This window comes from Larus michahellis, chromosome 13 (genome assembly GCF_964199755.1).
Source record: "Larus michahellis chromosome 13, bLarMic1.1, whole genome shotgun sequence".
NCBI classification, from domain to species: domain Eukaryota; kingdom Metazoa; phylum Chordata; class Aves; order Charadriiformes; family Laridae; genus Larus; species Larus michahellis.
The window spans coordinates 11,840,000-11,863,532 of record NC_133908.1 but is presented as its reverse complement, the minus strand read 5'-3'; the positions used below and the strand labels follow the sequence as shown (position 1 = coordinate 11,863,532).

Below are 23,533 nucleotides of genomic sequence, written 5' to 3'. Positions count from 1 at the left end.
GTGTCAATGGATGAACGCGCTGAACCCCCTTGTGAACATAAAGTGCTCTACTGATGGCCTCGAAATCAATAGGGAAAACTGAGCTCCAGCGATACAGCAAGGATCCGCAGAGCCCTCGGATTTTGTGCCGGGGCTGCCCTGGGTTTGTGGAATGGGCAGAAGGGGAATATTCCGGTGCTAAGTGACTTACAAACCGACTGTGTTGTCTGCAGCGCTGTGAGGCTTGTATCGAAACTCAAGACGCGTCAAACTCGGATGCCTTATTTCTGTAAGCATTGGGAATACTCCAGGGAGCGCCTTTGCTATTGTATTCCCGTACTGAGTTATTATTAAAGAAAACAAAGCTGCTGTTCAGCCAGGGCCTGCGTTCCGCAGGGGTGGGTGCTCTCCCTGCGGCTTGACTCTTCTAAAGGAAAGGCGGAGAAGTGGGTAGTAATGAAGCCCCGAGCCTCTTAAACGCGTCGTGTCTGCGTTTGCGGGGTTTATTTGGAGGGTGGGCAGGTTGTGCCGTTGGAAACGGGAGGTATCGCAGGAGCGGGGACCGTGTGGTGGAGCGGGAGGGACAAGCCCCTGTGTCACCTTTCCTGGTGGTGACGCCCAGATGCTCATGGGCTGGGGGGGACCCTCGGTGCCCGCTGCGGCGGGGGCGCCTCGGCCGTTCCCCGCCGGGCCGTGGCTGCTCCCACCTGCCCGGGGCCGGGCGCGGCCGCCAGGGGCGCCCTTGTGCGCGGGGGGGGGGCGGCGCGGCGCAGTGCGCGGCCGGGCGGGGCGGCGGGCGGCGCCGGTCGCTGCCTGCCCGGTGCGCGGTGCGCGGAGCCCGGTGCGCGGCCCGCCATGAACAGCATCAAGAGCGTTCCGGCGCGGGTGCTGAGCCGCCGCGGCGGGCACAGCCTGGAGGCGGAGCGGGAGCAGTTCGACAAGAGCCAGGCAAGGGTGGCGGAAGGGGGCGGCGGTGCCTCGGTACCGGCGCCGCTTCCCGGTACCGGCTCGGGGCTGCGGGACCGGCCCGCTCCGGCATCGCCTCGGGGCGCGCCGATCGCGGGGGTTTCTCGGGGGATGGGGGGGCGGGTCCCAGCTGGGCTCCGGGGACCCCCCAGTGGGGCGGCGCGGCCGCCGTCCGTCCGTCCGTCCGTCCGTCCGTCCGCTCTCCCGTCCGTCCGTCCCCGCTGCCGGCGCGGCGAACGCTCCCCCGCCCCCGCCTGCCCCACCGCTCCCTCCCGCCGTCCCCCCGGGACGGTTCCGTGGGGGCACCGGCTCGTCCCGCCGCCCCCGGGCCGAGCACCGGGGCCGGGTCCCCGGCGGGCGGCAGACCCCCGGGCAGGCGGTGTGCCCCGTCCACCCCCCCATTCCCCTCCCCTCCCCTCCCCTCCCCCGCGCCCCCCCGGGCCTTATCGGCAGGTAAACACGGCCCTGAGCAAACAGGGAAAGTTTTATGGCCCCGGCCGTGCCGGCGGGAGCGCGGCCGAGCCCGGGGGCCGCCGTAGGCAAGAGCCCGGTGCCGCCCCCCGGTGCCCACCGCACCGGTAACGCGCATCTCTGCATCCCTGCCGTGACCCCCGGTACCAGCCCCAGTCCCGGCCCCGCGGCTGCGTGGGCCTCCCCGACAACCCCGGGGGCTGCTTGGATGTGTCCTCCCCCGCGGCTCTGGGTCACACGTGGGGTCTCCCCGCGGGGGTCGGGGTGCTCGGTCCCGGAGAGGGAGGGCAGAGTGAAAAGAAAGGCCAAATCATTCACGCCCCGCCGTGTCCGGCTTGGACAGGGGTGTCTGCAGCCCTCCCGGCGGCCCCCGCGGAGTGGGCAGTGCTCGGGCGCGATGGGGCTGGCGTGTGGCTCGTGGGAAATTAATGACTCCAGCAGCGTCGGTGGGGATGAACGGAGGGACGGGCTCGCCCGCTGCCCCGGCAAAAATAATAGTGCCCTCCCGGCACCCATCCTCTGACCCCTGTGATTTCACAGGCTGCACATTCCTTGCAGTTGTTTTTCCCCATGTCTTTGCTGGTCCTTCCCCGGCGGCTGGGCTGGTTCGGCCCTGGAGAGTGCCAGCGAAGGCAGGTGACGATTTCGGGCCTTGTAGGGTCACGGTGCCGCTTGGCCGCACTGGGTAGGAAATGGAGCTTGTTGGGTTTGGGGAGCAACACAAGAAAACCGGCAATTCCGGTTCCTTCTGGACGTGTCTCCTTCAATCATTCCCGCTGGGCACTGCTGATAAATAATCACGGCAGCCGTGCTGCCTCGTGTGCCGAAGGGCAGCCTGTGCCGGCTGGGCAGGAGCGCGTCCTTCCTCCCTCCCTCCTGCCCTTCCATGGCATTTTGGGCTTTTTGGTGGGATTTGTGCCCCACACGGGTGCGACTTCACTCCTGGCCGCAGGGATGCCTTGGGCAGAGCCATGTGCAGGCGAGCGGGGGACCACTCTCTTAGGGCTAAACCTGGGGCTCACTGGCTGACGGTCACATCCACCACCCTGAACTGACCTTTTTTTCCATCAGCTGCGGAAAACTGCCCTAAAAGAGCTTTATCCTAACGTGGTTTCCCATATCAGTGCTTCGGGTGAGAGCAAAACTGTTCCAATGTCAGTACTTGGGTATTGATTTGCCTTTTACGTCTAATTATAGCCACTGCGGAGACGGCCGCTGGTTGCCTTTGTATCACGGGGACACCGGTGGCACGTCCCCTCCGTGTGCCTTCGCGGGCCAAGGATTTCACACCACCTGGAGAACGATGCTGTCAAAACCGAGCGCCCCATCTCCTTTCCCCCTGCGAAGGCCGGGGCGATGCCCGTGGGTGCGGATGGGGGTTGCTGGCGCTGGTGTGATCCCAGGTGCTCATGGGTGACGTGAAGGTCACCTGCGTTCCCTGAAAATGCTTTTTGAGGGCTTGTGTTGGGGTGACGCAGACGTCCCCCTCGGAGCGGCTGTGCGTGGGAGGTAGGAAGCCACCGTACCACTGCGGGCACTCGCTTTCCAAGGAGGAAAAACTTGCCCTTTTCTGCAGCCTGTTTTTGCTTTTCTTAAACAAGAAGGTTAAAAATCCAACAAGCTCTGGAGCCGCCAGGAATACAGCGTGCGTGACTGCCCGGCGGTGCTTTGTTGGTGTAATTTGGGAAGGAGAAGCGTTAGGAAGGGAACTCCGGAGCAGCCGTTTGCAGTTCAGCTGATCCAGCAGCCCTCGTGCTGCCCGGCTGGGGAGGTTTCCAGCTCGATGTCCTGCTGCCAAAAAATCTCTCCCTGCCGTGGCGTCGCGCCGGGACCCGGCATCCACCTGCCGGGTGGGGATTGCGGCCCTGCGGGATGCCGGGGCTTCGGGGAGCCGTGGGCGGGGAGGATCGCGCCGTAATTAAAAGCAGCCTGGAAAGAAAGGGTGGATGTAAACTGCGCTCCTTCATTTGGGCGCTTTGATCCCAGCTTTAGTCACCGGCTTGGTACGTGAGGGCTGTGAGTAAGGCATTCGGGCTGCACCCATGTGGGCTCCCGTGGCCGGGCAGGTTTTGGGGTTCGGACCCCCCCCAGCAGCTGCGCCGCTCCCCGGCAGCGATGGGGAACCATCCGCAGGTGGCATGAAGGTTTTGGCCAGGCTGGTTGCATGTCTGCAGTGACAACTGGGACCTGCCCATCTCTAGATGTGCCCATGATGCCCAAGAGGCCGGGTCAAGGGTGAGTCTCCCTATTTCAGAGCCATCCTCTATGGCCCGGCTTTGGTGGGCAGCCGCAGGGACGTCCTGAAGGCGTGTGTGACCCCAGCTGCAGCATCGCCCCATGCTCGTCTCTGGTCCCACCATCCCCTTTTTGGGGACCTCTTGGGCCAGCCCGGGGTTTGGAACCAGCGAAAGCACACCTGAGCTGGCAGCCCCGAGGGATTGGCATCGGTTCGGTGCCACCGTGGTTTATTTGGGACCACGCTGGACACGGCGTCTCCATCACGGCAGTGCTGCGGGGGGGGCTGGGGGCTGTCCCTGCGCGGGTCCGCTCCTCTGTGCTGGATGTAAAATGGCCCAGGTGAAACCTCTGCGCTGAATCACCGAGGATGAAACCGGCCTCTCCGGCAGCTCCCGGGCTGAATTTTGGCTGGTTGGGCTGGAAATGAGATTATGGGTAATAAACGCAATAAAACCACCCGCACCAGTGGGAATTACAGCCTGGTTTTGGGATGGGCCAGCTGGGTCCCAGCCCTATCCCCGTCCTGCCGGGCAGCACCAGGCGGCCGAGCTCCTGTCCCTGGGGACGTGGGATGGTGTTTCCATTCCCAGGGGTCTGCCCTGGTCTCAACGCCTCCTCCCGACCCCGTGGCGCTTGAGGCTGAGCCCAGCTCCTGCCGATGGGGTGGGACCAGGTGGTGGGTTGGGATGAGGACATCGTGCTGCTCACGCACGCGGTGGGCGGCGAAAATCCAGGTTTGGGAGATGTGTCTGCCCTACTGCCCCCCGTGCAAAGCTCCTCAATAAGGTGCAATAACCCCTTTAGCAGCTCTTAGCTTAGTTTTCAAGCCCTGCCTTGCAAAACCGACGGCTTGTCGCTCTCCGACGCATGATAAACCTTGCTTTCTATCCATAAACCTTGCTTTCTGTCAATAAACCATCGCTTTGGTGTCGTACCGGGAGGTGCCCGCAGCCCTGAGGAGCACGTCTCACCAGCCAAGCCAGGGTCGAGGGCGCAGCCTCTCCGCCGGCTCCAGCCTTTCGGGGGGCCGCGGAGGTGCCGGGTGCTTTGGGAGTGGCGGCTGCGCTGTTCCCGGGCACTCCAGGCTCATTAACCTTCGGGGATAAGAGGATTACAGCAAGTCACCGGCTTAACTCCGCTGCTGCTTTACGGCCCCACATGGCGGGGTGACGCCGGGGCTTCCCCGGTGAGGGAAAGGCAAAACCAGCACATCTTTTCCCAGCACCTAGGCTCAGCGTTTCAGGGCTGGCTCCCTTTTTGGGACGCACTTGGGGTGTTTTTGCCACTGTAGTGCCTGGCTCACAGGCGCAGCTGTTTTAGGCTCATTTGGGGTGGATTCGGTGCATCGGCACCTTTGGCATCGCCCCTTTGGCAGGGCGTCGGGTTCCTCCTGCATAAGTCAGGAGCACTCGATAACCCGGCGTCGGGTTCCTCCTCCGTCAGGAAAGCGCCTCGATTCGGGGGCGTCCCCTGGACCAGCGGCCATGTCGAAGCAGGTGCTTTCCCCAGGAGGGGAGATAAGAATTTTTGTAAGGTTTCACGGCTTGTGGGGCTGCAGGGAGGGACCAGGTTTCTCTTCCGGCATGAGCGCCAGCGGCGGGGCCGCTTCCTGCCTTCCCAGCTGGGACCATGTTCCTCCGCTGGTGACCGAGGGCTCAAACACACAGGCACAGCCTGAGAGTTCGTGCGGGGACAAAGCAGCTCACTTGAGTCTGCAGGGGCCCGGCGAGGAGGAGGAGGAGAAAGAGAACCCTCATCGATCACAGCAGCTCTGTTTTACAGCCTGTCATCGCGCAAAAAGATGCAGCTGACCCCCGTCTGGGGTCATCTTCTGGAATAAACCCATAATTTAGTGCGCTGTGATCAAATACGTTAAAATGTAGATAATCCTCATGTGATAATCACGTTGCTCTGGATTTTTGCTCCATCGACATGGGCATCGCGGCTGCCGCTCCCTTCTTGCTTGGGGGCTGCGTTTTCCCCACGTGCTGTTTGCGTGCAGCAGCGCTGCTAAAAAAAAAACCCACCACCCCCCGGTTCAAAGGCTCCTTGTGCTTAGACAAACAACCCTGGAATTTGGCATCTCGCTGTCGTGCTTTTAACGTTCCCCGGGCACGCCGCTGAGTTCAGGCTGCAAAAATGCAAAAATTTGTTTCCTGGGATGGGGGACAAGGGGGAGCACCAGTGGCGCAGTTGGTAGTGGCCTGGCTCCGACCGATTGCGCTGGGAACGGGGGGTTTTAAAGGGCCACTTTGCGGATAAAAAAAGCCTATTTTGATGTATCACAAATGGCTTTGAGGTGACAAATGTGTTATAAAACTCAGGGTATTCCCCAAAAGCACCAGCGCTTTGGGGGAGGGGGCAGGGTAGTGGTGAGGGTCATGCTGTGTCCTGACAGCCACTCTCTCCTTCTCTTGCAGGCCATCAGCATCAGCAAAGCCATAAATACGCAAGAAGCACCAGTGAAGGAGAAACATGCCCGCCGTATCCTTTCCCTCGCCTCGCCTGGATGGCGCGGAGGAGATCCAGTGCCAGGGCAGGAGGGTTTCACCCCGCGGGGCTGCAGCCACGGGAGGTTTGGGAGATGGCAGACCCGTGCAGAGCTTGGCTGGGGGATGATTTCTTGTAGGTTCATCCATCGGTGAAACTACAAAGAAGGGCAGCGCAGTAAAATTGCATTTCTTTGGCAAGAAAATGCAAAGGGCCCCAGTGTGCCCTGCGGCAAGGGAAGGTGCACCAGAAAAAAATAAACGGGGGTTTTCTCTGCGGGTGCAGCATTGCGCCCGTCATCTCTGTGCCTGCAGTACGCGCGGTGTGTGCCCCCTTTTTAATGAAGGTTGAACGGGGATAGTCCCCAACCCCCCCCGTCCCCTGCTCCCATGTGTGTCTGGTTGGCCTTGACCAGGGGGAAGGGATCATTCTGGGGACGCACCACGAGAAGGGAGCGTTCACCTTCTGGTCCTACGCCATCGGGCTGCCCCTGCCCAGCAGCGCCATCCTCAGCTGGAAGTTCTGCCACGTCCTGCACAAGGTCCTGCGCGATGGCCACCCCAACGTGAGTGTCCCCTCCAAAATGTCCCTCCTGCATTGCTGGCGGGGAGTAGTTTTTGGCTGTTGCCGACGTCCCTCTGTGCAGAGGGTGGGTTGTCTTCCCTGCCCCGGCCGCCTTTCCCAGGCCGTGGGGCTGTGAAGCACTCTGTTATGTCGCATCTTTGAAACGTCCCTGTGCAAAGCCCTGACCTCTGGTCACCGTTGAAGAGCTTGAATTTCTTCTCCCAAAGCTGGAGTGGTGTACGGGGCCGGATCCGTCCCCTTCTCCAGCTTCAGGGCAGGCAGGTGGGCACTCACCCACCTCCGTGCTGGCCCCACCAAGCTGCATCCCTCTGGTTTTTGTCCCCAGGTCCTCCAGGACTGCCAGAGGTACCGCAGCAACATCCGAGAGACGGGGGACCTGTGGGTGAGTGGGGCAAAGCAGAGGTTTGTGCCTTCCTGGGGGCTTCGGGGTGGGTCCTGAAAGGCATCGTGGGCACGGGGAGGGCAAAGCACCCCCTGAAATAGCCCATTGCCCCTGACTCCGCTGGGTGATGGTTACGCATACAGTGAAGGGCAAGAGGGTGAGAGCTGTAGGGCTGGCGCAGGTTCGCTGGCGTGCACAGGCTCTGCCGGATCTGGTCACATCGCTCCGGATTCGCCACGTTTACCCTTGTGTCTCTGGCAGGGCCATTTGCACGACAGGTACGGGCAGCTGGTGAGCATCTACACGCGGCTTCTCCTCACCAAGATCTCCTTCCACGTCAAGGTGAGAGACTCCGCTGCCTTCGCAGCCTGCCATGCTGGGGTACAGGGCTTCACCGGGGGTTGTGTCACATCAGCAAGGACATTAGCAGCAACTGCCGTTTCTTTTTTTCTTTTTACACAGCATCCTGAGTTCCCCCCAGGCCTTGAAGTGTCAGATGAAGTGCTGGAAAAGACCGCGGGGACGGACGTGAACAACATGTGAGTGTCCCGGCAGGAGCAAAGCACCCGGTGCGTGGTTGCCGGCTCCGTACCCCCCCGGGTGGCAGCAGCCTGCTGACGAAGCGGCTGGTGCTCAGGCCGGCCGTCGGTGTTTTATAAATTGGTTGGATGGTGCCCGATTCCTCCTGCAGCTGCAGAGTGGCGAGGAGCATAAATACAGGGAGAAAACCCACCAAATTCTTGTCAATCTGAGCGCTTGCCTGCACAGGGACATGGAGGAAACATGAGCAGCTGGAGCAAGGATGTCTCTGCCGCCAGGTGACGGGGTTTTGGTTTTTTTTGGCAGCTTCCAGCTGACGGTCGAGCTGTTTGACTACCTGGACTGCGAGCTGAAGCTGTCAGAGTCAGGTGAGGAGGCGGCATGTCCCTCCCGCTCGCCCCGGGGCTCTTGAGCAATAGTTTCGCTCTTTGGTCGGGAGTGGAGTTCTGCCTGGGGAGGCTGAGGTCAGAGGCTCAGGTCCTTCCTCCTCCTCCGATGAGATTCCTGATGTCGTTTCTCAGCTGGATTCCCCTGGCGGTGCTCTGTAGAGGCAGTGGTAGGAAAATACTTAAGGAACGTAGCTGGTTTTAGTCCACCTGAGCAGAGCGTTGTTTTCTGAGTGGTGCTGCTCTGAAATATGTTTTTATTTCTTTTTGGTACAACCATGTTAATCGTATGCATTACCCAAATCCTTTCTGCCCCCCCCGAAGCAGCGGATGGGGCTGTACCTCTTGTCTAAATACTCATTTCCCCTTGTTGAAATACCCCCAGGGAGGGCTGGAGGCCCCTGCCCGTGTTTGCTTCCTTCACCTCCTTCTCCAGGAATTTTAGATGGCTTAGAAATGCAGTGGTTTCTTCCTCCGTGGCGAGTCAGGAACACGGAGCTGCCCTGGAAAACAGGGCACAGCAGGAGAGACCATGCTCCCGGCTCCCGTCAGCCTCCCGCTTCTCCTCCTGACCCAGTTATACAGAGAATTTATATTCATAAATACTTTAAAGCTGAGTGGGGAAGAAGGCAGCGTGGATATGCTGGCTGGATTTCTGCCAAGGGAAGGGATCCGTTTCCGAGCCGGAGCAGGCGAGGCTGTGGTGCCGGAGGGCCTGTCCCCTGCCCTGGGATCCTCTCCCAGCTCCTTCCACGATTAAATAGAGCAGAGCAAAACCCCTCGACTTCCCTGTCTGCGTCGTGCAGCGGCAGCTCCCGAGGGCAGCCGTACTGCCTTTGCATCGTCCTAGGGGTAAATCCCTCCTTTTTGGGGTCGGGGTATCGGGGGCAGAGCTGAGCACCCCTGCCCTCTGCCACCACGCTCCCCTTGGCTGTTTCTCTTGCACGGAGGGGGGTTGTTCCCAGCTCAGTGGGACAGGACGGGCCGCAACCCCGGCATTTACCCCGTGTCCTGGCAAAGCCACATCCGTCGTGGTTAATGATCAAGCCGAGTCGCCCGGAGCGGGACAGCTCTGCAAACACAGCGCCGGCGCCTCACCGCGCTCAACCCTTCAGTTTTCAGGCAGTTGAACACCTCGATGGCGGTCTCGCAGATGTCGGCGGTGCAGTGCCGCCTGGCCCCCCTCATCCAGGTCATCCAGGACTGCAGCCACCTCTACCACTACGCCGTCAAGTTAATGTTCAAGCTGCACTCCTGTGAGTCCCTGGGGATGTGCCCCGCGCTGGTCTTTTCCCGGGTGAGGCTTTTGGCTGGATTTGGGGATGAGGCTTGTGTGGATGGAGACATCCATCGCCATGTTGCCGTATCCCAGCCGGGCTCTAAGCACCCGCTCCATCCCACGTAGACATCCCAGATGAGGGAACTAGAAGGCCTTGTCCTTGATGAATTCAAACTGATGTACCTCGGCCTGACAGCCCCCTGCATGGTGTTGCTGGGCAGTGCGGCGCCAGGGGTCTCGCGGGGGTATTTTGGGATTCCCACACCTGCCTCTCCCTGCGCTATGTCCCTGGTCCTTATGCCAGGGATGGGAACATCCTGTTCCCATCCTGACCTCTCATATCCCACTCCCACCTGGCCTTTACCTGCTGGCTTTTGCAGCCGGAGGGATGTGGGTGCCTGGGAATAAATTTGCAGCCCTTTATCAGTCACGGCTGTCCCCCCCCTCGCTGCAGGTCTGCCGGCTGACACGCTGCAGGGCCACCGAGACCGTTTCAACGAGCAGTTTCGCAGGTAACGTGGGGCCGAGGTGGGGCACTGGGGTCCCCTCCCTCCTGCCAAGCCCCTCTGCCTCCCCTGCGAGCGGTTTTTCTTTTCCCCCTCTCCAGCCTCAAAAACTTCTTTAAGAAAGCATCCGACATGCTGTATTTCAAGCGGCTCATCCAGATCCCCCGGCTGCCAGAGGTACAGTGGGATTTTGGTCATACGTGATGCTTTAGAGAGCCTGTGGGTTCGGGGTGCATGGGGGTGTCCCCTCAGATGTCTTTGGGGCCTGGGGACACTGTGGAGGGACACACCGGCCCGTCTCAGCAGCACGGGGATGGCTGCCTCCCTCCCCTTGGTGGCCTGCCTGCGGCGGTCCCTGAAACCCCAGGCGATGCCACCGTGATTTCTTGTCCCCGCAGAGCCCCCCAAACTTCTTGCGGGCGTCTGCGCTGGCTGAGCACGTGAAGCCGGTAGTTGTCATCCCTGAGGAAGCCCCTGAGGATGAGGAGCCGGAGAACCTCATTGAGATCAGCACGACTTCCACCACGGAGCCACAGGTGGGGGCACGGGGATGGGATGGGGACCCTGGGACAGGGCGGAGCAGGCACCCGCAGCCTGGCTCAGCTCAGCACCCTCTGTCCTCCCCAGATCACCTCAGATATATTTGAGCAAACCTTCGGACCGCCCAACGGCATTCGGGACGACAGGTATGGGGGTCCACAGTGGCAGAGGGGGGGCAGCCACTCTTGTGTGGGACCAACCTGCCTGCCTCTGCAGGGACGCGCAGATCGAGAGCCTGAAGAAGGAGGTGGACATGCTCCGTGCAGAGATGGAGAAGATTAAACTGGAGGTAAAGTCTGGCCGGGGAGCAGCTGGTGTGGGAGAGTGGGGTGTTTTTTGATGCTATAGCCTGGAAAGCCTGACGGGACGCAGCAGGAATGGGGTCCTGGCACCCCGCGCTGTGTTTTGGCGCCTCTCCCAGTGCCAGGACCTGACTCCTGATGGAGATGGGGTGAGGACATGTGAGACCTGTCCTGTGCTGTCCTGACCTGCTTGCAGCAGGGACGGAGTGGCTGCAGGGGCCGAAGGGAGAGCTTTCCGGTGCATTTCGCCGCTGCTTTGCCCAAAGCCGGGCACTTGGATAGGGATGTTGGATGAGGGCAGAGTCCTCGCTGGCATTGGTGCTGGGCAGTGCCCGAGTGCCTGACGGTGTCCCGCAGGCGCAGCGGTACATCACGCAGCTCAAGGCGCAGGTGAACAGCCTGGAGGGCGAAGTGGAGGAGCAGCGCAAGCAGAAGCAGAAGGCGCTGGTGGACAACGAGCAGCTGCGGGATGAGCTGGAGAGGCTGCAGAAGGCGAAGCAGGACAGTGACCGCTCCCAGCGGCTCTGCGCCGAAGCAGAAAGTAGGTGCCCTACAGCGCCCGTCGGCCGTGGGACACCCGTGCTTTGGTTGCTGATGCTTTCTCACCCCATTCAGAGAAAGCCAATGCCACCGAGATCCGCTACACGAAGCTGAAGGAGAAGCACAGCGAGCTCATCAACACGCACGCCGAGCTCCTCAGGAAGGTAACGCTGCTGCCTGCGCCAGGCAGGGACTGACTACTGCCTTCATTCCTCTGCCACCGCCGGTGTGGCTCATGCATGCCCAGCACCACCCCATATCGGTCCCATCGTCCTGCACCCAGGGACCTCTGGGCACTGGGTTGGGGACACCCCTTGAATTCATGTCCGCTGATGGTCAGTGTTTCGGATGCCGTGAAAAAGGCATCTCCGAGCTACCCCTAAAGGTGGAATTTGGGCAGAACAAGTGCAGTGGTGGCAAGGGTCCCCCCTCCAAACACCCGGTAAGCACCATGTCCCCACGCAGAACGCCGACACTGCCAAGCAGCTGACGGTCACGCAGCAGAGCCAGGAGGAGGTGGCACGCGTCAAGGAGCAGTTGGCATTTCAGGTGGAGCAGGTCAAGCGGGAGGCCGAGATGAAGGTAAGCCAGCGTGGCCCCGAGTCCGGCCCCACCAGCCCAGCACCGAGACCTTCCCAGCCTGGGAAGCATGGTGGCTGTGCACAGTTTGGGAGCACGGGGTAGGGGGGGAAAGGAAGAGTTGCCCTGACTCCTTAGGAGGGCGTTATTTAATGCGTGCTTCATTCCCTCCTGCCCAAATCTGCCATTTCTTCCCCCAAGAAAATGCCACATTGCACGTTGGTGGTTTTGGGTGCTTTTGTTCTCTGGGGCCCAAGCTGGGGGCTGCTCCCGAAGTTCCTGCCCTGGGGAAAGGAGCCATTTCAGGAGACCAACCCCAAGACCCTGAAAGCCCCTCTTGCAAAACGTGGCCGGACTCGTTCCTGCCGTGTGCCGGTGCCGAGCGGGGCCAGAGCGCGTTCGCAGCAGCTGAGCCCCGGCACGGGTGTGCGGTTGCAGCTGGAGGATCAGACAGTGCAGATGGAGCAGCTGCGGCAGGAGCTGGACGCCCGGCGGGACGAGCTGGACCAGGCGCAGCGCTCGCTCAGCCATGCCAAGCAGGTACGAGGCTGGGGGCACAGGACGCCCCCAGATCCCCAACACAAGTCCCTGTCATGCAAGACGGCGTGCCTGCCACCACTGCCAAGCCAGCGGTGCAGACAGCTGTCCAGGAAGCTGTCATGGGGCTGAACGTGGGTCCACCCCATCAGTGTCATGAGCTGGGCATGTCCTCAGCTCCGCCCTGTGTTAGGGTTGTGACATGATGACGAGTGGGTGACAGGGGTCTCCTGGCCTCACTGGCAGGCAGGAGCGGAGCTCAGCGCCCAGGTGGAGGCCCTGCACGCCGAGAAGGAGGTGCTGAGGCGGTCGGTGAGCGAGAAGGAGTGCGAGCTGCTCTCCACGCGTGGCCTCATCCAGGAGAAGGAGCTGCAGCTGAGCCAGGAGGCGGACAAGGCCACGAGGGAAATCCGCGAGCTGCAGGGCAGGCTCCTGGAGAAGGTATGGTGCTGTGTGGAGAGCCCACCACCCCTCTGCTCGCTGGGGTGAGACATGTCTGGGGGGTGCTGAGCAGTGGGGGGCTCAGCCGAGTGTAGCTGGTGGGATGTGACCTGCGCCAGCAATAATGGGATGCCTGGGTCTAATCCACCAATGGGCTCTCAGGGGGCATGCTGGTGACATGGCCATGGCAACGGGGGTCCTGTGCCCTGGCTGGGCCACTCACGTGTCCCTCCTGCCCTGCAGAGCAACCAGGAGCAGAGCCTGCAGCAGAAGCTGCTGGATGAGCAGTTCGGCATCCTGCAGGAGACAGTGCGGGAGGCGGAGGACATCCTCCGTGACGCAGTGGCCAAGCTGGACGACCCATTGCACATCCGCTGCACCAGCTCCCCAGGTGCGTCCCATTCAACCACGGGGTCTGCGACCCACAGCCCCTTTTCCCTCTCAGACACATAATGTTGCATCTCAGCTACCTCCAGACATCTTTTCCCACCAAACATCACACACGAGGAGGCTGGGGTCTGACTTCCAAGGGTAAATTTTAAGCTCCGATCTCAGCACTATTTTGCTTTAATGACTCAGATTTTAGTGCTGCTCCCCAGCTGGGACTGTGAGGACCCAAGCTATCTTGGCTTCCACTCAGTGGTGCCTTGTGAAGTCAGCACTTGTGCTCATTCAGACACTCAGCAGCCTGACTGTGCTAATGAAGTTAAAATTCATTGCAGATTACTTGCTCAGCCGGGTGCAGGCAGCGCTGGAGTCCACGGACGCCCTGGAGAACGGACACGCGCAGTACGTGGCCTCCATGGCAGGTACCTGGGGCTGGGGACCGGCGGCATTGCTTGCATCTTGCTCTTATTTTTATCCGTGCAGCAGCCCCTGGCTGCTTTGGGGCCATTGGCAAGCGTGCAATGCCCTGGCGATGGAGGGACACGGCGGGTGGAGTTGGTGGGTTCCCATGCGTTCCTTCAAGGAGCAACCTGCAAGCTGGAGGGGTCAATACTGACCTCTCCAAGCTCTTGTACTAGTCCTTGGGTGCCTTCAAGAGGGTGGGTTGGGTGGGTTGCAGCCCCCAGGACATGGCAAGTGGTGCCCTGGGCTGGCAGCTCCTGACCACATGCTCTCGCCGGCAGATGCTGCGGGGCTGGTGGGGGCTCTGGCCCTCTTCGCACACTTGACAGCCGACACCATCGTGAATGGCAGTGCCACGTCCCACCTGGCTCCCACTGACCACGCTGACCGTGAGTGCCGTGCGTGGACGCAGTGGGTGTTGGGGGGTTTTTTTGCTCGTAGGGCTTCTTTTTAGGATGGCTGTGCCAAAGCCCCCTCTGCCAGGGGCTGGATATGGGGCAGATCTTCTCTGGGCGCAGCACAGTCCCCACAGCTCCGTGTGGTCCCCTTCCCGATATTCCCTCCTCTCCAGTGCCCCTTCCTGGGCCAGGAACATTGCTTTGCTCCTGGAAACCAGTTTACCCTCTTCTGCAAGAAATTTGCTGGATGTGACCAATGCTCAGCATCATCTCCACAGCTGAGGGGAGGAGGAAGAGGAGGGTGGCAGGGCTGGGATGGAGGGACCATTTTCCCAGCGAGGGGCCTGGCACCGACCCATCCTCTCCGCAGGGCTGACGGAGACGTGCCGGGACTGCGGGCAGCGGAGCCTGGACTACCTGGGTGAGCTGAAGGACAAGCAGACGCTGGGGCGTGCTGAGCTGGGGGACGTGCGGCGGGCGCTGCGGGGGGTCCTGCAGCTGGCCCAGGTAGGAGATAGAGCCCGGCGCACCCACCTTCTCACCCGGGGCTGGCGTGGTGGGTTATTTATTGGCATTGGTATTTCCTAAAGGAAAAATCAAAGCAGGCAGTTAATGCGGAAGGACGTTGCCTCCGTTTGTCAAGGTGGGATGTTTGCTCTCTGCACCTCTGGGGGCAGCTTTCTAAAAATAAATGAGAAATCAAACCATGGCTTTCCCCAGTGTCCAGAGGTGAAGTCAGAGATGCTGGGTTGGAGTGAGCACTTTGGGGGTGGCTTGTCCCCCATACCCACAGGTTCTGGTGCTGCCGTTGGGCTATCTCAGCTTCCGAGCACCGAGACCCTTCCTGGTGGTGCACAGAGACAGTCACCCTCAGATCAGCTGAGGTCTTTCAGCCCAGTAACCCCTGCAGAATAAAACTTCTCAGCTTTTAGATATTTCTTCTTGTGAAGCCCCTATTAGTCTTTTCCATTAAACCGCTGTTATTTCAAAGGTTGTCAACTCTCCAGAGGCCTCTGGAGCTCTGCCCTGGTGAAGCTGCTCCTGTGATCGAGTTTTGTCCCCTTGATTTGGGGCATTTCTTATCTCTGAGGTCCCTGTGCCATGTTTGCTGCAAGTTGGTGGCATACGTGTTTCCACCTTCACGGTCTGCAGAATGCTGCTCCTGCAGCTTTATTTATTTAGGGGGAGAAAAAAGGAGTCTGTTATCTTGGTTTGGTGTTATTCCTTACAAAAATATTCACTTCTCTCCCGTTGCCTAAAACCTCCTGATGGCTGCTGCCTCCTCCGGCAGGAGCTGAGGCCCAAGAGCTTAGACATCAAGCAAGAAGAGCTGGGGGACATGGTTGAGAAGGAGATGGCCTCCACCTCAGAGGCAATTGAGGATGCCGTCAGGCGGATAGAGGTGAGATGAAGCTGCAGGATGGGCCATTTGGTGGCCTCGAGGCAGCAGCGCCCATTCCTCCTCCACCCCACTCGCCATCACAGCAACACGGTGTCCAACCCTTCTTCTTGTGTTTCCCAACAGGAGATGATGAGCCAGGCCAGAAACGAGAGCTCTGGTGTTAAGCTTGAAGTGAACGAGCGGTGAGTTTTGAGGGGTGGCGTGTGACAGCCGCGGGCAGGTTTCTGTCCCGTGCCCATGCCCTGCTGGGCTGTGCTTTTCTTCAAAGCTGCACGTGCAGCCCAGTGCGGCATCATCCTGATGCTGAGCACGAAACTCTCTTTAGGAGGGTGACCTTCGTCTTGCATGTCTAAGCCAGTTGTTTGGGGCTGCTTTGTGGGCTGCTTAGAAGTAACCTGCAGGCTGGCCCGTCTCCAAAAATCCCCGTTTCCGAACTGAGGCCAAAGCTGCTTCCCTGGATGTGGCATCGCTGGATGCTGAACATTTGTCTCTTGTTCCCCTACAGGATTCTGAACTCCTGCACGGACCTAATGAAGGTCAGTACTGCAGAAACTGAGCAGGGGCATCAAAGACTGTGCAAAACTGTAACTTCCCACCATTGGCAGCATCAGTCCTTCTCTATAAAATCCCCATCAAACACCAAAACCTGTTTTCTTTTATTCCAGGCTATTAGACTTCTTGTAATGACATCTACGAACCTACAGAAGGAGATAGTAGAAAGTGGCCGGGTAAGTCCTCCGCTACATTCATCTCTCTGTACCAACATGAAATAGGGGAGCATTTCCCAGAGTTTGCAGAAACACGCTGAATTTTGTGCTTTCCCGTGTTAGCAGGGCTCTGGCGGTCTCACTTGCTGGAGACGGGCTGCTCAGCCCCGTGCTCTCCGCACACATCGCTGTCGCCTTTGCAAAGCCTTGGCCGTCTAAAGACAGTGGCTCAAACTTCTGGGCTTTAAACCCACAGGCGTGGGGCTCCAGAGCTAGTTTTCTCCATACTTATTTAAGCAGGCCAGTAAGAGCAGCCTGAAGGAGACGGAAATGCTGCCAGTCCCTTAATTTATGGCTTTATATATGAATGTATATATTGTTATGTTTTATATGGATACTTTATATAGATGTATATATTGCTGTATATTAGAAACAAGTTAATACAGGCCATAATATTCTCATAACAACAGGGGGCAGCAACAACTCAGGAGTTTTACGCCAAGAACTCGCGCTGGACGGAAGGGCTGATCTCTGCCTCCAAGGCGGTGGGCTGGGGAGCCACGCAGCTCGTGTAGGTACCCCGGCACCTCTCCCGCGGCCACTGCGGGAGGCTTCTCTCCGGGCACAGCTCCGCGTGCTGCGCCCGGAGCCAGCCCATGCTTCTCCATCGCCCCGTAACCCAAACTGTCCCCACTGCTGGGTCTGCATGGGAGCATTGCTGCTAGTTCCTCATAAAGCATCGTAGCCCGTGTCGGACTGGTCACCGAAATAGGGACCACCCGTTCCTCCCTGTCTGCAAAATGTGCAAGTTGCTGCAATCCAATGCTCCGTGTTCTGGTTGCTGCTCAGATGGTCGTGGGCAGCGTGGTTGGGGTCGGGGCAGGGTATCCCAGTGTCAGTGCGGGAAATATGGGGGGCTTTTTCGGACAAAGCTTTGAAAATCTCATCCACTTCATTACAGAAGCACAATCCTGCCTTTTTTGATATTTTATACCCATCCAAAACTTCTTGATCTGGGCGTCGAGTAGTTTGCTTTGTAAATGAGCTTTAAATAATCACAGACAAAGGTGCTGGTTGAAAGTCTGAGGTGGATTTCTAAGGGTATAGCTGGAGGTAAATAACCTGCACTTGCTTCATCGTGCTCGGGGTGTCTCTCTAATACGATCTCCCTGCTGATCTGTAACGCAGAGAGTCGGCAGACAGAGTTGTCCTGCATACGGGCAAATACGAAGAACTGATCGTCTGCTCCCATGAAATCGCCGCCAGCACAGCCCAGCTGGTGGCTGCCTCCAAGGTGAGTGTCCCAGCAGGGCCGTCTGCACGCAGCTTGTCACGTTTTAAGTCATTTTGTTCCCATGGTTTTGTCCCATGGATGCTTTTGGGCAACGGTGCATGGACGTCCTGTCCACCAGTCCTACAGCTTCCTCCTGGAGCAGGGAGGAAGGGAAGCTCTTGCTGTTTTCAAGTCAGTCTGCGATTTTAATCCACGCGTCTTCACCTGCATTGACATTCCCACATCTAGCAGGGCTTGCCTTGGAAATGAAGATGTGTAAAACCTCCCATCTTCCTCCTGTCAGGCTGATTATGTAAATAAAATGTTAATAACTGACAAGAAACCCTGAATAAGCAACTGCAGAAGCCAGCGTTGAGAATGATGGATTTTGGTCCTTCCCACCTTTCCTGTTGGTGTGGGCGAAAGCGATGGGTAGAGGTGTCAATGAGCAAATGGGGATGCGGGCTGGGGGGAGGAGGACCCATACTGCTTTTTACAGCAGATGGTTTTAAAATTAAGAGCAGAGCTAAAAAAAGAATAGCTCTGATTTCACTGATGCTGCTTATCCATGTGTGCTTGGCTCAAGTGGGAGCAGAGGTGGTTCGGTGTCCCGGGGCTGAAGGGCCTTGCAGGGGTCACCTTGCCTGGCCCTGATGGGATCGGCAAGAATAAATGTGTGTCCGTCTGTCCGTCCATCCTCTTCACCCCCCAGGTTTTCACACCCAGGGACCATTCTGACATGGTGTGCTTGATGTCTCTGCTCTAATGCAGAACATGGCTGCCTGGGGGCTCCCCTGAGCTGGTGAGCACCTGTGCAGAGGTGCCATGGGTTTGACCCGCTGCCATCCCCGTGCTCTTCGCAGGTGAAAGCCGAGAAGAGCAGCAAGAACCTGGGCCGGCTCCAGGAGTGCTCGCGCAACGTCAACGAGATGGCAGCCAACGTGGTGGCTTCCACCAAGTCAGGGCAGGAGCAGATCGAGGAGAAAGGTGAGGGTCTTCGCAAGGAGAGGGGAGAAAAACCCCACCCCAAATCCCTTTCTGGCCTGGGAACACCTCGAGGTGCCCAGCTGGCTTCGCTTTGGCACGTGAGGGTCCTCTGCAAAGGGTGTGCTTAGTGAGGACTTTTCTCCACAGATACCATGGACTTTTCGGGCATGTCCCTCATCAAGCTGAAGAAGGAGGAGATGGAAACACAGGTACGGCCACGAGAGTGGATTTGGTGCTGCCGGCTCTGGGTCAGGCTGAGGTCCTCATCCGGACCCACGCGAGGAGGGTCCCTTCTTCTGCCCCCCCCAGCGCAGCACTGGGGATGGCGGGGGGGATCACACCCCCGGGGGTGCGCAGGGACCGAGATGGCTGTTTGGGCGCAGGTGAAGGTGCTGGAGCTGGAGAAGCGGCTGGAGGGCGAGCGGGTGCGCCTGGGCGAGCTGAGGAAGCAGCACTACGCCCTGGCCGGGACCTACGACGCGGCGGAGGACGGGGAGGCGAAGCCGGCGCCGGCCCCCAGGCGAGGCATCCTCAAGAAGCCCCCGCTGGCCCAGAAGCCCGGCCACGGGGAGGTAGGGTCCCCAGGGGGTAAATATACACCGGGGCGGGGGCCGTTCACAGCAGGGGTGACTGACATTTCGCTTTTTCCCCGCTCTCGTTTCAGCCCGAGCGAGACGCCGGCCCGTACCCGCCTCACAGGGCGAACTTCTAGCAGGGGCTGGCTGTGTTTGCCACAGATCTCGTTGCCTTCGCGCTGGTGTGCCTTCGTGCGCGGGGGGTCTCCTTGCCGCCCGGCCTGGAAAACTGGATGATTTTTTTTTTTTAAAAAAATTGGGTTTGGTTTTGGTTTTTTTTTTTTTTTCACTTGATTCCCATGCGTGAAGCGAGGGGAGTCCTGATGGCTCCCCAGGCGGTGCGAGATGCCCTCTTCCTCCTCCTCTTCCTCCTCCTCCTGGCCTGCCAACCGGCTCTCCTGGTTTAATTTAATTTGGGGTTCGTTTGGGTTAATTTTTTTAAAAAAACAAACTTTATCAGCACTAGAAGTTTTCCGTAAATGTAGCTCTCTACTGTACTGCTCAGACCCTTTCAAGGAACTGTGAGCTGTTTTTTAAAGTAGGAAACTGTTGGGCTTTTCTTGCAACCATTTTTTAAATCCCCCTTTTTCAGCCTGAGGAATAATTTGACGTTATTTTCGGCGTGGGATCGGCCCTCAGTGGAGAGGGAGACGTTAGCCTTAACCGGCGCAAGAAGCAAGGCTTTTGTAAGGGAAAAAGCAGTTACTGGCATACACTGGCAATAAGGATACAAACATTTTTATTTTTTTCCTTTTCTATTTTTTATTACTACAGCAATGTCAGGGGCTCAGTTGTGTTATGTTTTCTATTTAAGATAATTAGCAGAATTAAATCTAACTGTGGCCTGCGGGAGCCAGGGGATAGAGAAGTCTGCAGCAATAAGGAATTACTGATGTGGAGAGACACGGGGGCAGAAGAAAAAATCCTGTCAGCTGTATCTTCCCTTGGAGCTACTACCACGATGTAGGTTATTAAAGAAGCAATATTTAAAATACACGTTGCAGTGCCTGGTCAGATCTCTCCGGGGAGGGGGCTGATGCTGGGGCCATGGCCGTGGCACGGGGCTCTGCTGGTTGAAGCCAGCCGGCCCTGAATCGTGGGGCAGTGAAAGGCCATAACGTGCCTTGAAGGAATTAGCTAAAGCACAGGGGCCGGGGCGGGGGTGGTTACGTGGTGTGGCCCTGTGCCCACCGGGCTGTGTGTATCTAGGTATATGGTGCATAAATATATGTCTCTATATGTGTGTAGCTACAGTTGTCTGTGTGTGTATGGCTCTGTGTGTACCTATATAGCTATTTTTCATAGAATCACGGAATGGTTTGGGTTGGAAGGGACCTTAAAGGCCACCCAGTGCCACCCCCTGCCCTGGGCAGGGACACCTCCCACCAGCCCAGGTTGCTCCAAGCCCCGTCCAACCTGGCCTTGAACCCCTCCAGGGATGGGGCAGCCACAGCTTCTCTGGGCAACCTGGGCCAGGGGCTCACCACCCTCACAGCCAAGAATTTCTTCCCCCCCCCCTCAACGTCAATCAAATTTCATACAAGCCACAGTAAAAAACATGATGACTGTTCCTGTGATTAACAATAGGTTATAAAGCAGTTAACTAGAATTGTTAAGTTGCTGTATCTTAAGAAAACACATTTACAAGGTATTTTACCATTTATTTCAGTCCTGTAGCAGTCTCATGATGACTTACAATTTCCGAGGTTACACGTCACGAAACAGACTGTACAGTTTTACAAGCAACTACCGCGGGCAGCGTAGCGAGCGACAGTTCTCATTTCCCAACCACGTGTGCATAAAGCGCCTTCCACATTAAAAGGCTTTGGTGTTAATACTGGTGTTACTGGGCAAGGGCAGGCAGCTGGTCTAATCCTGCGAGTTACATCGAGATCGTCTCCGATCCAAAGATTTGCATCCTTCTCAGCCTTTCCGTGAAGCTCCGGGAGAACCTCTTGTCTGCAGCGGCGGTGGGGGAGAGCTGGGAGAGGGTTACCCAGCCGCACGGCGAGTGACGATGTCTGTCCAGACACGGCAGCTCCCCACTAAGTTTCGTTTCTTTCAAACACCATTTCCCTCGGTACAAGGAAGCGCTTTGTGCAATAGCCGGCAGTCTATCTATAGATGGTGATAAAGATGTATTTGCTGAGACTGACATCATCCTAACCGCTCACATCATTACGTTTCATAATGGAAACACTGATAAATCAAGAATGTCAACTTTTAAAAATCTCACTACCATAACTCTAGCCGCAGCTGTATTTGAAGTGTAAAGAATTAAAAAAAAAAAAAAGGCAAAACATGGCTTTAAGAATGACGCTACGGGTAAGTGTAACTTCTTTAACACCGCTGCTGTTTCACTATGATTTACTTAAATGGGTACTTACAGAGGCTGCGGGTAAAACAACCCAGAGCAGCACATACAAAGTCTCAAAAAATATCAGCAAAAATAAAAACAAGCTCCAAAGGCCACTTAAAGTGTAACCTATGTGCTAAAGTCATTTTTAAACCAAAATTAAGCTTACTGGCCAGTCTCCGATTTTCTTAACTCCTATACTCTTTGGAAAGTATTGTCTAGTTGTAGCAGACAAAAAAAAAAAAATCACAACTGCAAAGTGTGTATGCAAAGGTTTATTTTGAGACTCCACCAAGACACCCCCCTGTGCAGGATCCGATGTGCTAATGCTGGTTCAATACCAGTATTGTATCTGTGGAGAGAGGAAGATGTTTAACTGGATGAGCTACCGAGAAGAAATTTTACTCGGCACCTGTAACAAAAGCAATGGAAAATAACCAAGCGAAAGTTGTGAAATATTACATTCTGCTCCCTTTCCAGGGAGGTTAGTACAGTACAATTTATTTTTCTTGAAGCAGCTTTCAAACAGCCTGCTATCAAAGCCCTCCTTTCCCCACCCTTTGGCGCTCTCAGCAGCCAGATCTCCAGTAACCACAAATTAGTTCGAACACGAGCACACAAAGCAGCTCAAGCTCAGTAACAGCGCTGCTACAGAGGGCAAAGTTTACAAAACACAAGGTTTACAAATCCCAAGATCCTTGGGCGGGGGGGGAAATCCATTGAAATCAAGCACACGAATAGAAAACTCCGCCCTTACATGCTCTAGGAAGTCAGGTAAAAAACGCTTCTGTAAAAATATGTTTTTAAGAGCCCTTAATTAAAGCTACGAACGGCAGCCGCCCATTTGCACGGTATTTTATTTCCCTTCTGCGCCCAACCTGCCAGTAGCGGTGACTAAGGCACGAGTGACGTGCATCTGGGCAGTGCTATTTTTAGTGGCAGTATTTCCTGAATGGCCCAATCAGGAAAATGACTTGGGAAATACAGAAATATCAGCTAATACAATCATTTAACAATTGCCTTATAGGTATGAAAAATACCAAGACGGTACACGTTCCCCTCACAAAGCATCTATCACCTCTGCTAGCGCGAGACAACTAACACACAGCACAGCCCAAAGGCCATTATTCAATTTCTCCACCATTTCCCCTCAACCAGGTGGTCTCATTCCAGCACTGAGAACTGCAGCCACTTTGTCACCTCCCCTCCTCTACGAGACGCAGCCGGCTTCTTTCAAGACTAATGAATCTCTCAGAAACTAGCCCATCCCAAGCAGCAGTTGCTGGAACAATGCGTAACTTTAAGAGCATGCAGCAAGGTGCGCAATTAGCTGATGTGGGGAGAGGAAACCTTTTTAGCTTTGAAGGAAAAAGTAATTCCTACTAGTCATCAACGAGCACGTAGAAAAAGCACTCTTCAATAGGTTGGAGATAGCAAGTAGTAATAAAAGACGGCCTTTAGCTTACAGCAGGTTCAAGGGATGCACCGAGAAGTCTCCCAGCCACAGCAGTCTGTGATTTGTCCTGCAGGTAGGGAGAAAAAAATGGAAATTTGGCTTCAGGAGAGGTTGAGCCCACCATAGGCTGCCCAGGTACAGGCTGCTTTATGGACATCAGCTAGGGCACCGGCGTCTCAAAAAGGCTTCTCTAAAACGTCAGTCGAGACAAAATTCTCTCAAAAGAACCCAAGGCAACACGTCTTGTTTCTAGTGACAAAGTCTCCAAGAGGTGAGCAAACAAGCCTCTTGTTTGCTCAAAAAGTTGACTAATACACAGGCAGAAGAGGACTCAAATTACAGGAACAAGTGCTACTGAAGGATCTGCGTGGGCTTGCACGGCCCACGGAGCCAGCTTCCAAAGAGATGGGACAAGTTAAGACCACGTGAAATCCTGCCGGTTTATCACTGACGCACCGCTTGCTGCTTTTGTTACTTTGCTTTTTTTTGTTTGACATCCATTACCCATCAGGGTCTGACCCTCCTGGGTTACCTCTCCTTTGCACGGGGAACAATCCCACCAGAGCCATCTCCTGGTGCTTGTGAACCCCAGTTTTGGAACAGGCAGTTCCTGAAGCTTTGTGCACACCTTCTCCAAGCTGCAGGACACGGGCGTTGCTGCAAGTTCTTAGAAGAGCCGAGTCGAAGAACTGCAGCTTTTACATAACACCGTCTCCTTCCCTCGCCCACCCGCGCTGACTCAGCCCCGCGCCTCGGCCTCAGCTCTAGT

The 23,533-nt window shown here is 57.1% G+C and overlaps 1 protein-coding gene across 1 annotated transcript; it reads left to right on the top strand.

Annotated features, from left to right (window-relative positions):
• The first annotated feature begins 761 nt into the window (after positions 1-761).
• On the top strand, positions 762-19,948 carry HIP1R (huntingtin interacting protein 1 related). Its single transcript, XM_074606083.1, has 32 exons — positions 762-927; positions 6,075-6,138; positions 6,567-6,709; positions 7,055-7,111; positions 7,373-7,453; positions 7,574-7,650; positions 7,958-8,019; positions 9,153-9,293; positions 9,771-9,828; positions 9,924-9,999; positions 10,221-10,358; positions 10,450-10,508; positions 10,579-10,651; positions 11,022-11,205; positions 11,280-11,368; positions 11,670-11,786; positions 12,222-12,323; positions 12,567-12,761; positions 13,005-13,152; positions 13,484-13,570; positions 13,892-13,999; positions 14,379-14,515; positions 15,300-15,410; positions 15,534-15,592; positions 15,916-15,946; positions 16,076-16,138; positions 16,588-16,688; positions 17,306-17,411; positions 18,254-18,377; positions 18,525-18,586; positions 18,761-18,949; positions 19,042-19,948. Exons 1-32 carry the CDS (start codon positions 835-837, stop codon positions 19,087-19,089), a joined length of 3,183 nt encoding a protein of 1,060 aa, XP_074462184.1. The 5' UTR covers positions 762-834; the 3' UTR covers positions 19,090-19,948.
• The last annotated feature ends 3,585 nt before the right edge of the window (positions 19,949-23,533 follow it).

Excerpts from the sequence above, each read along its gene's own strand:
- HIP1R (XM_074606083.1), top strand. The coding sequence starts at position 835 with ATGAACAGCATCAAGAGCGTTCCGGCGCGGGTGCTGAGCCGCCGCGGC. Across the intron at positions 14,516-15,299 it reads GGGTCCTGCAGCTGGCCCAG|GAGCTGAGGCCCAAGAGCTT; the intron begins GTAGGAGATAGA and ends CTCCTCCGGCAG. Across the intron at positions 18,378-18,524 it reads GGAGCAGATCGAGGAGAAAG|ATACCATGGACTTTTCGGGC; the intron begins GTGAGGGTCTTC and ends TTTTCTCCACAG.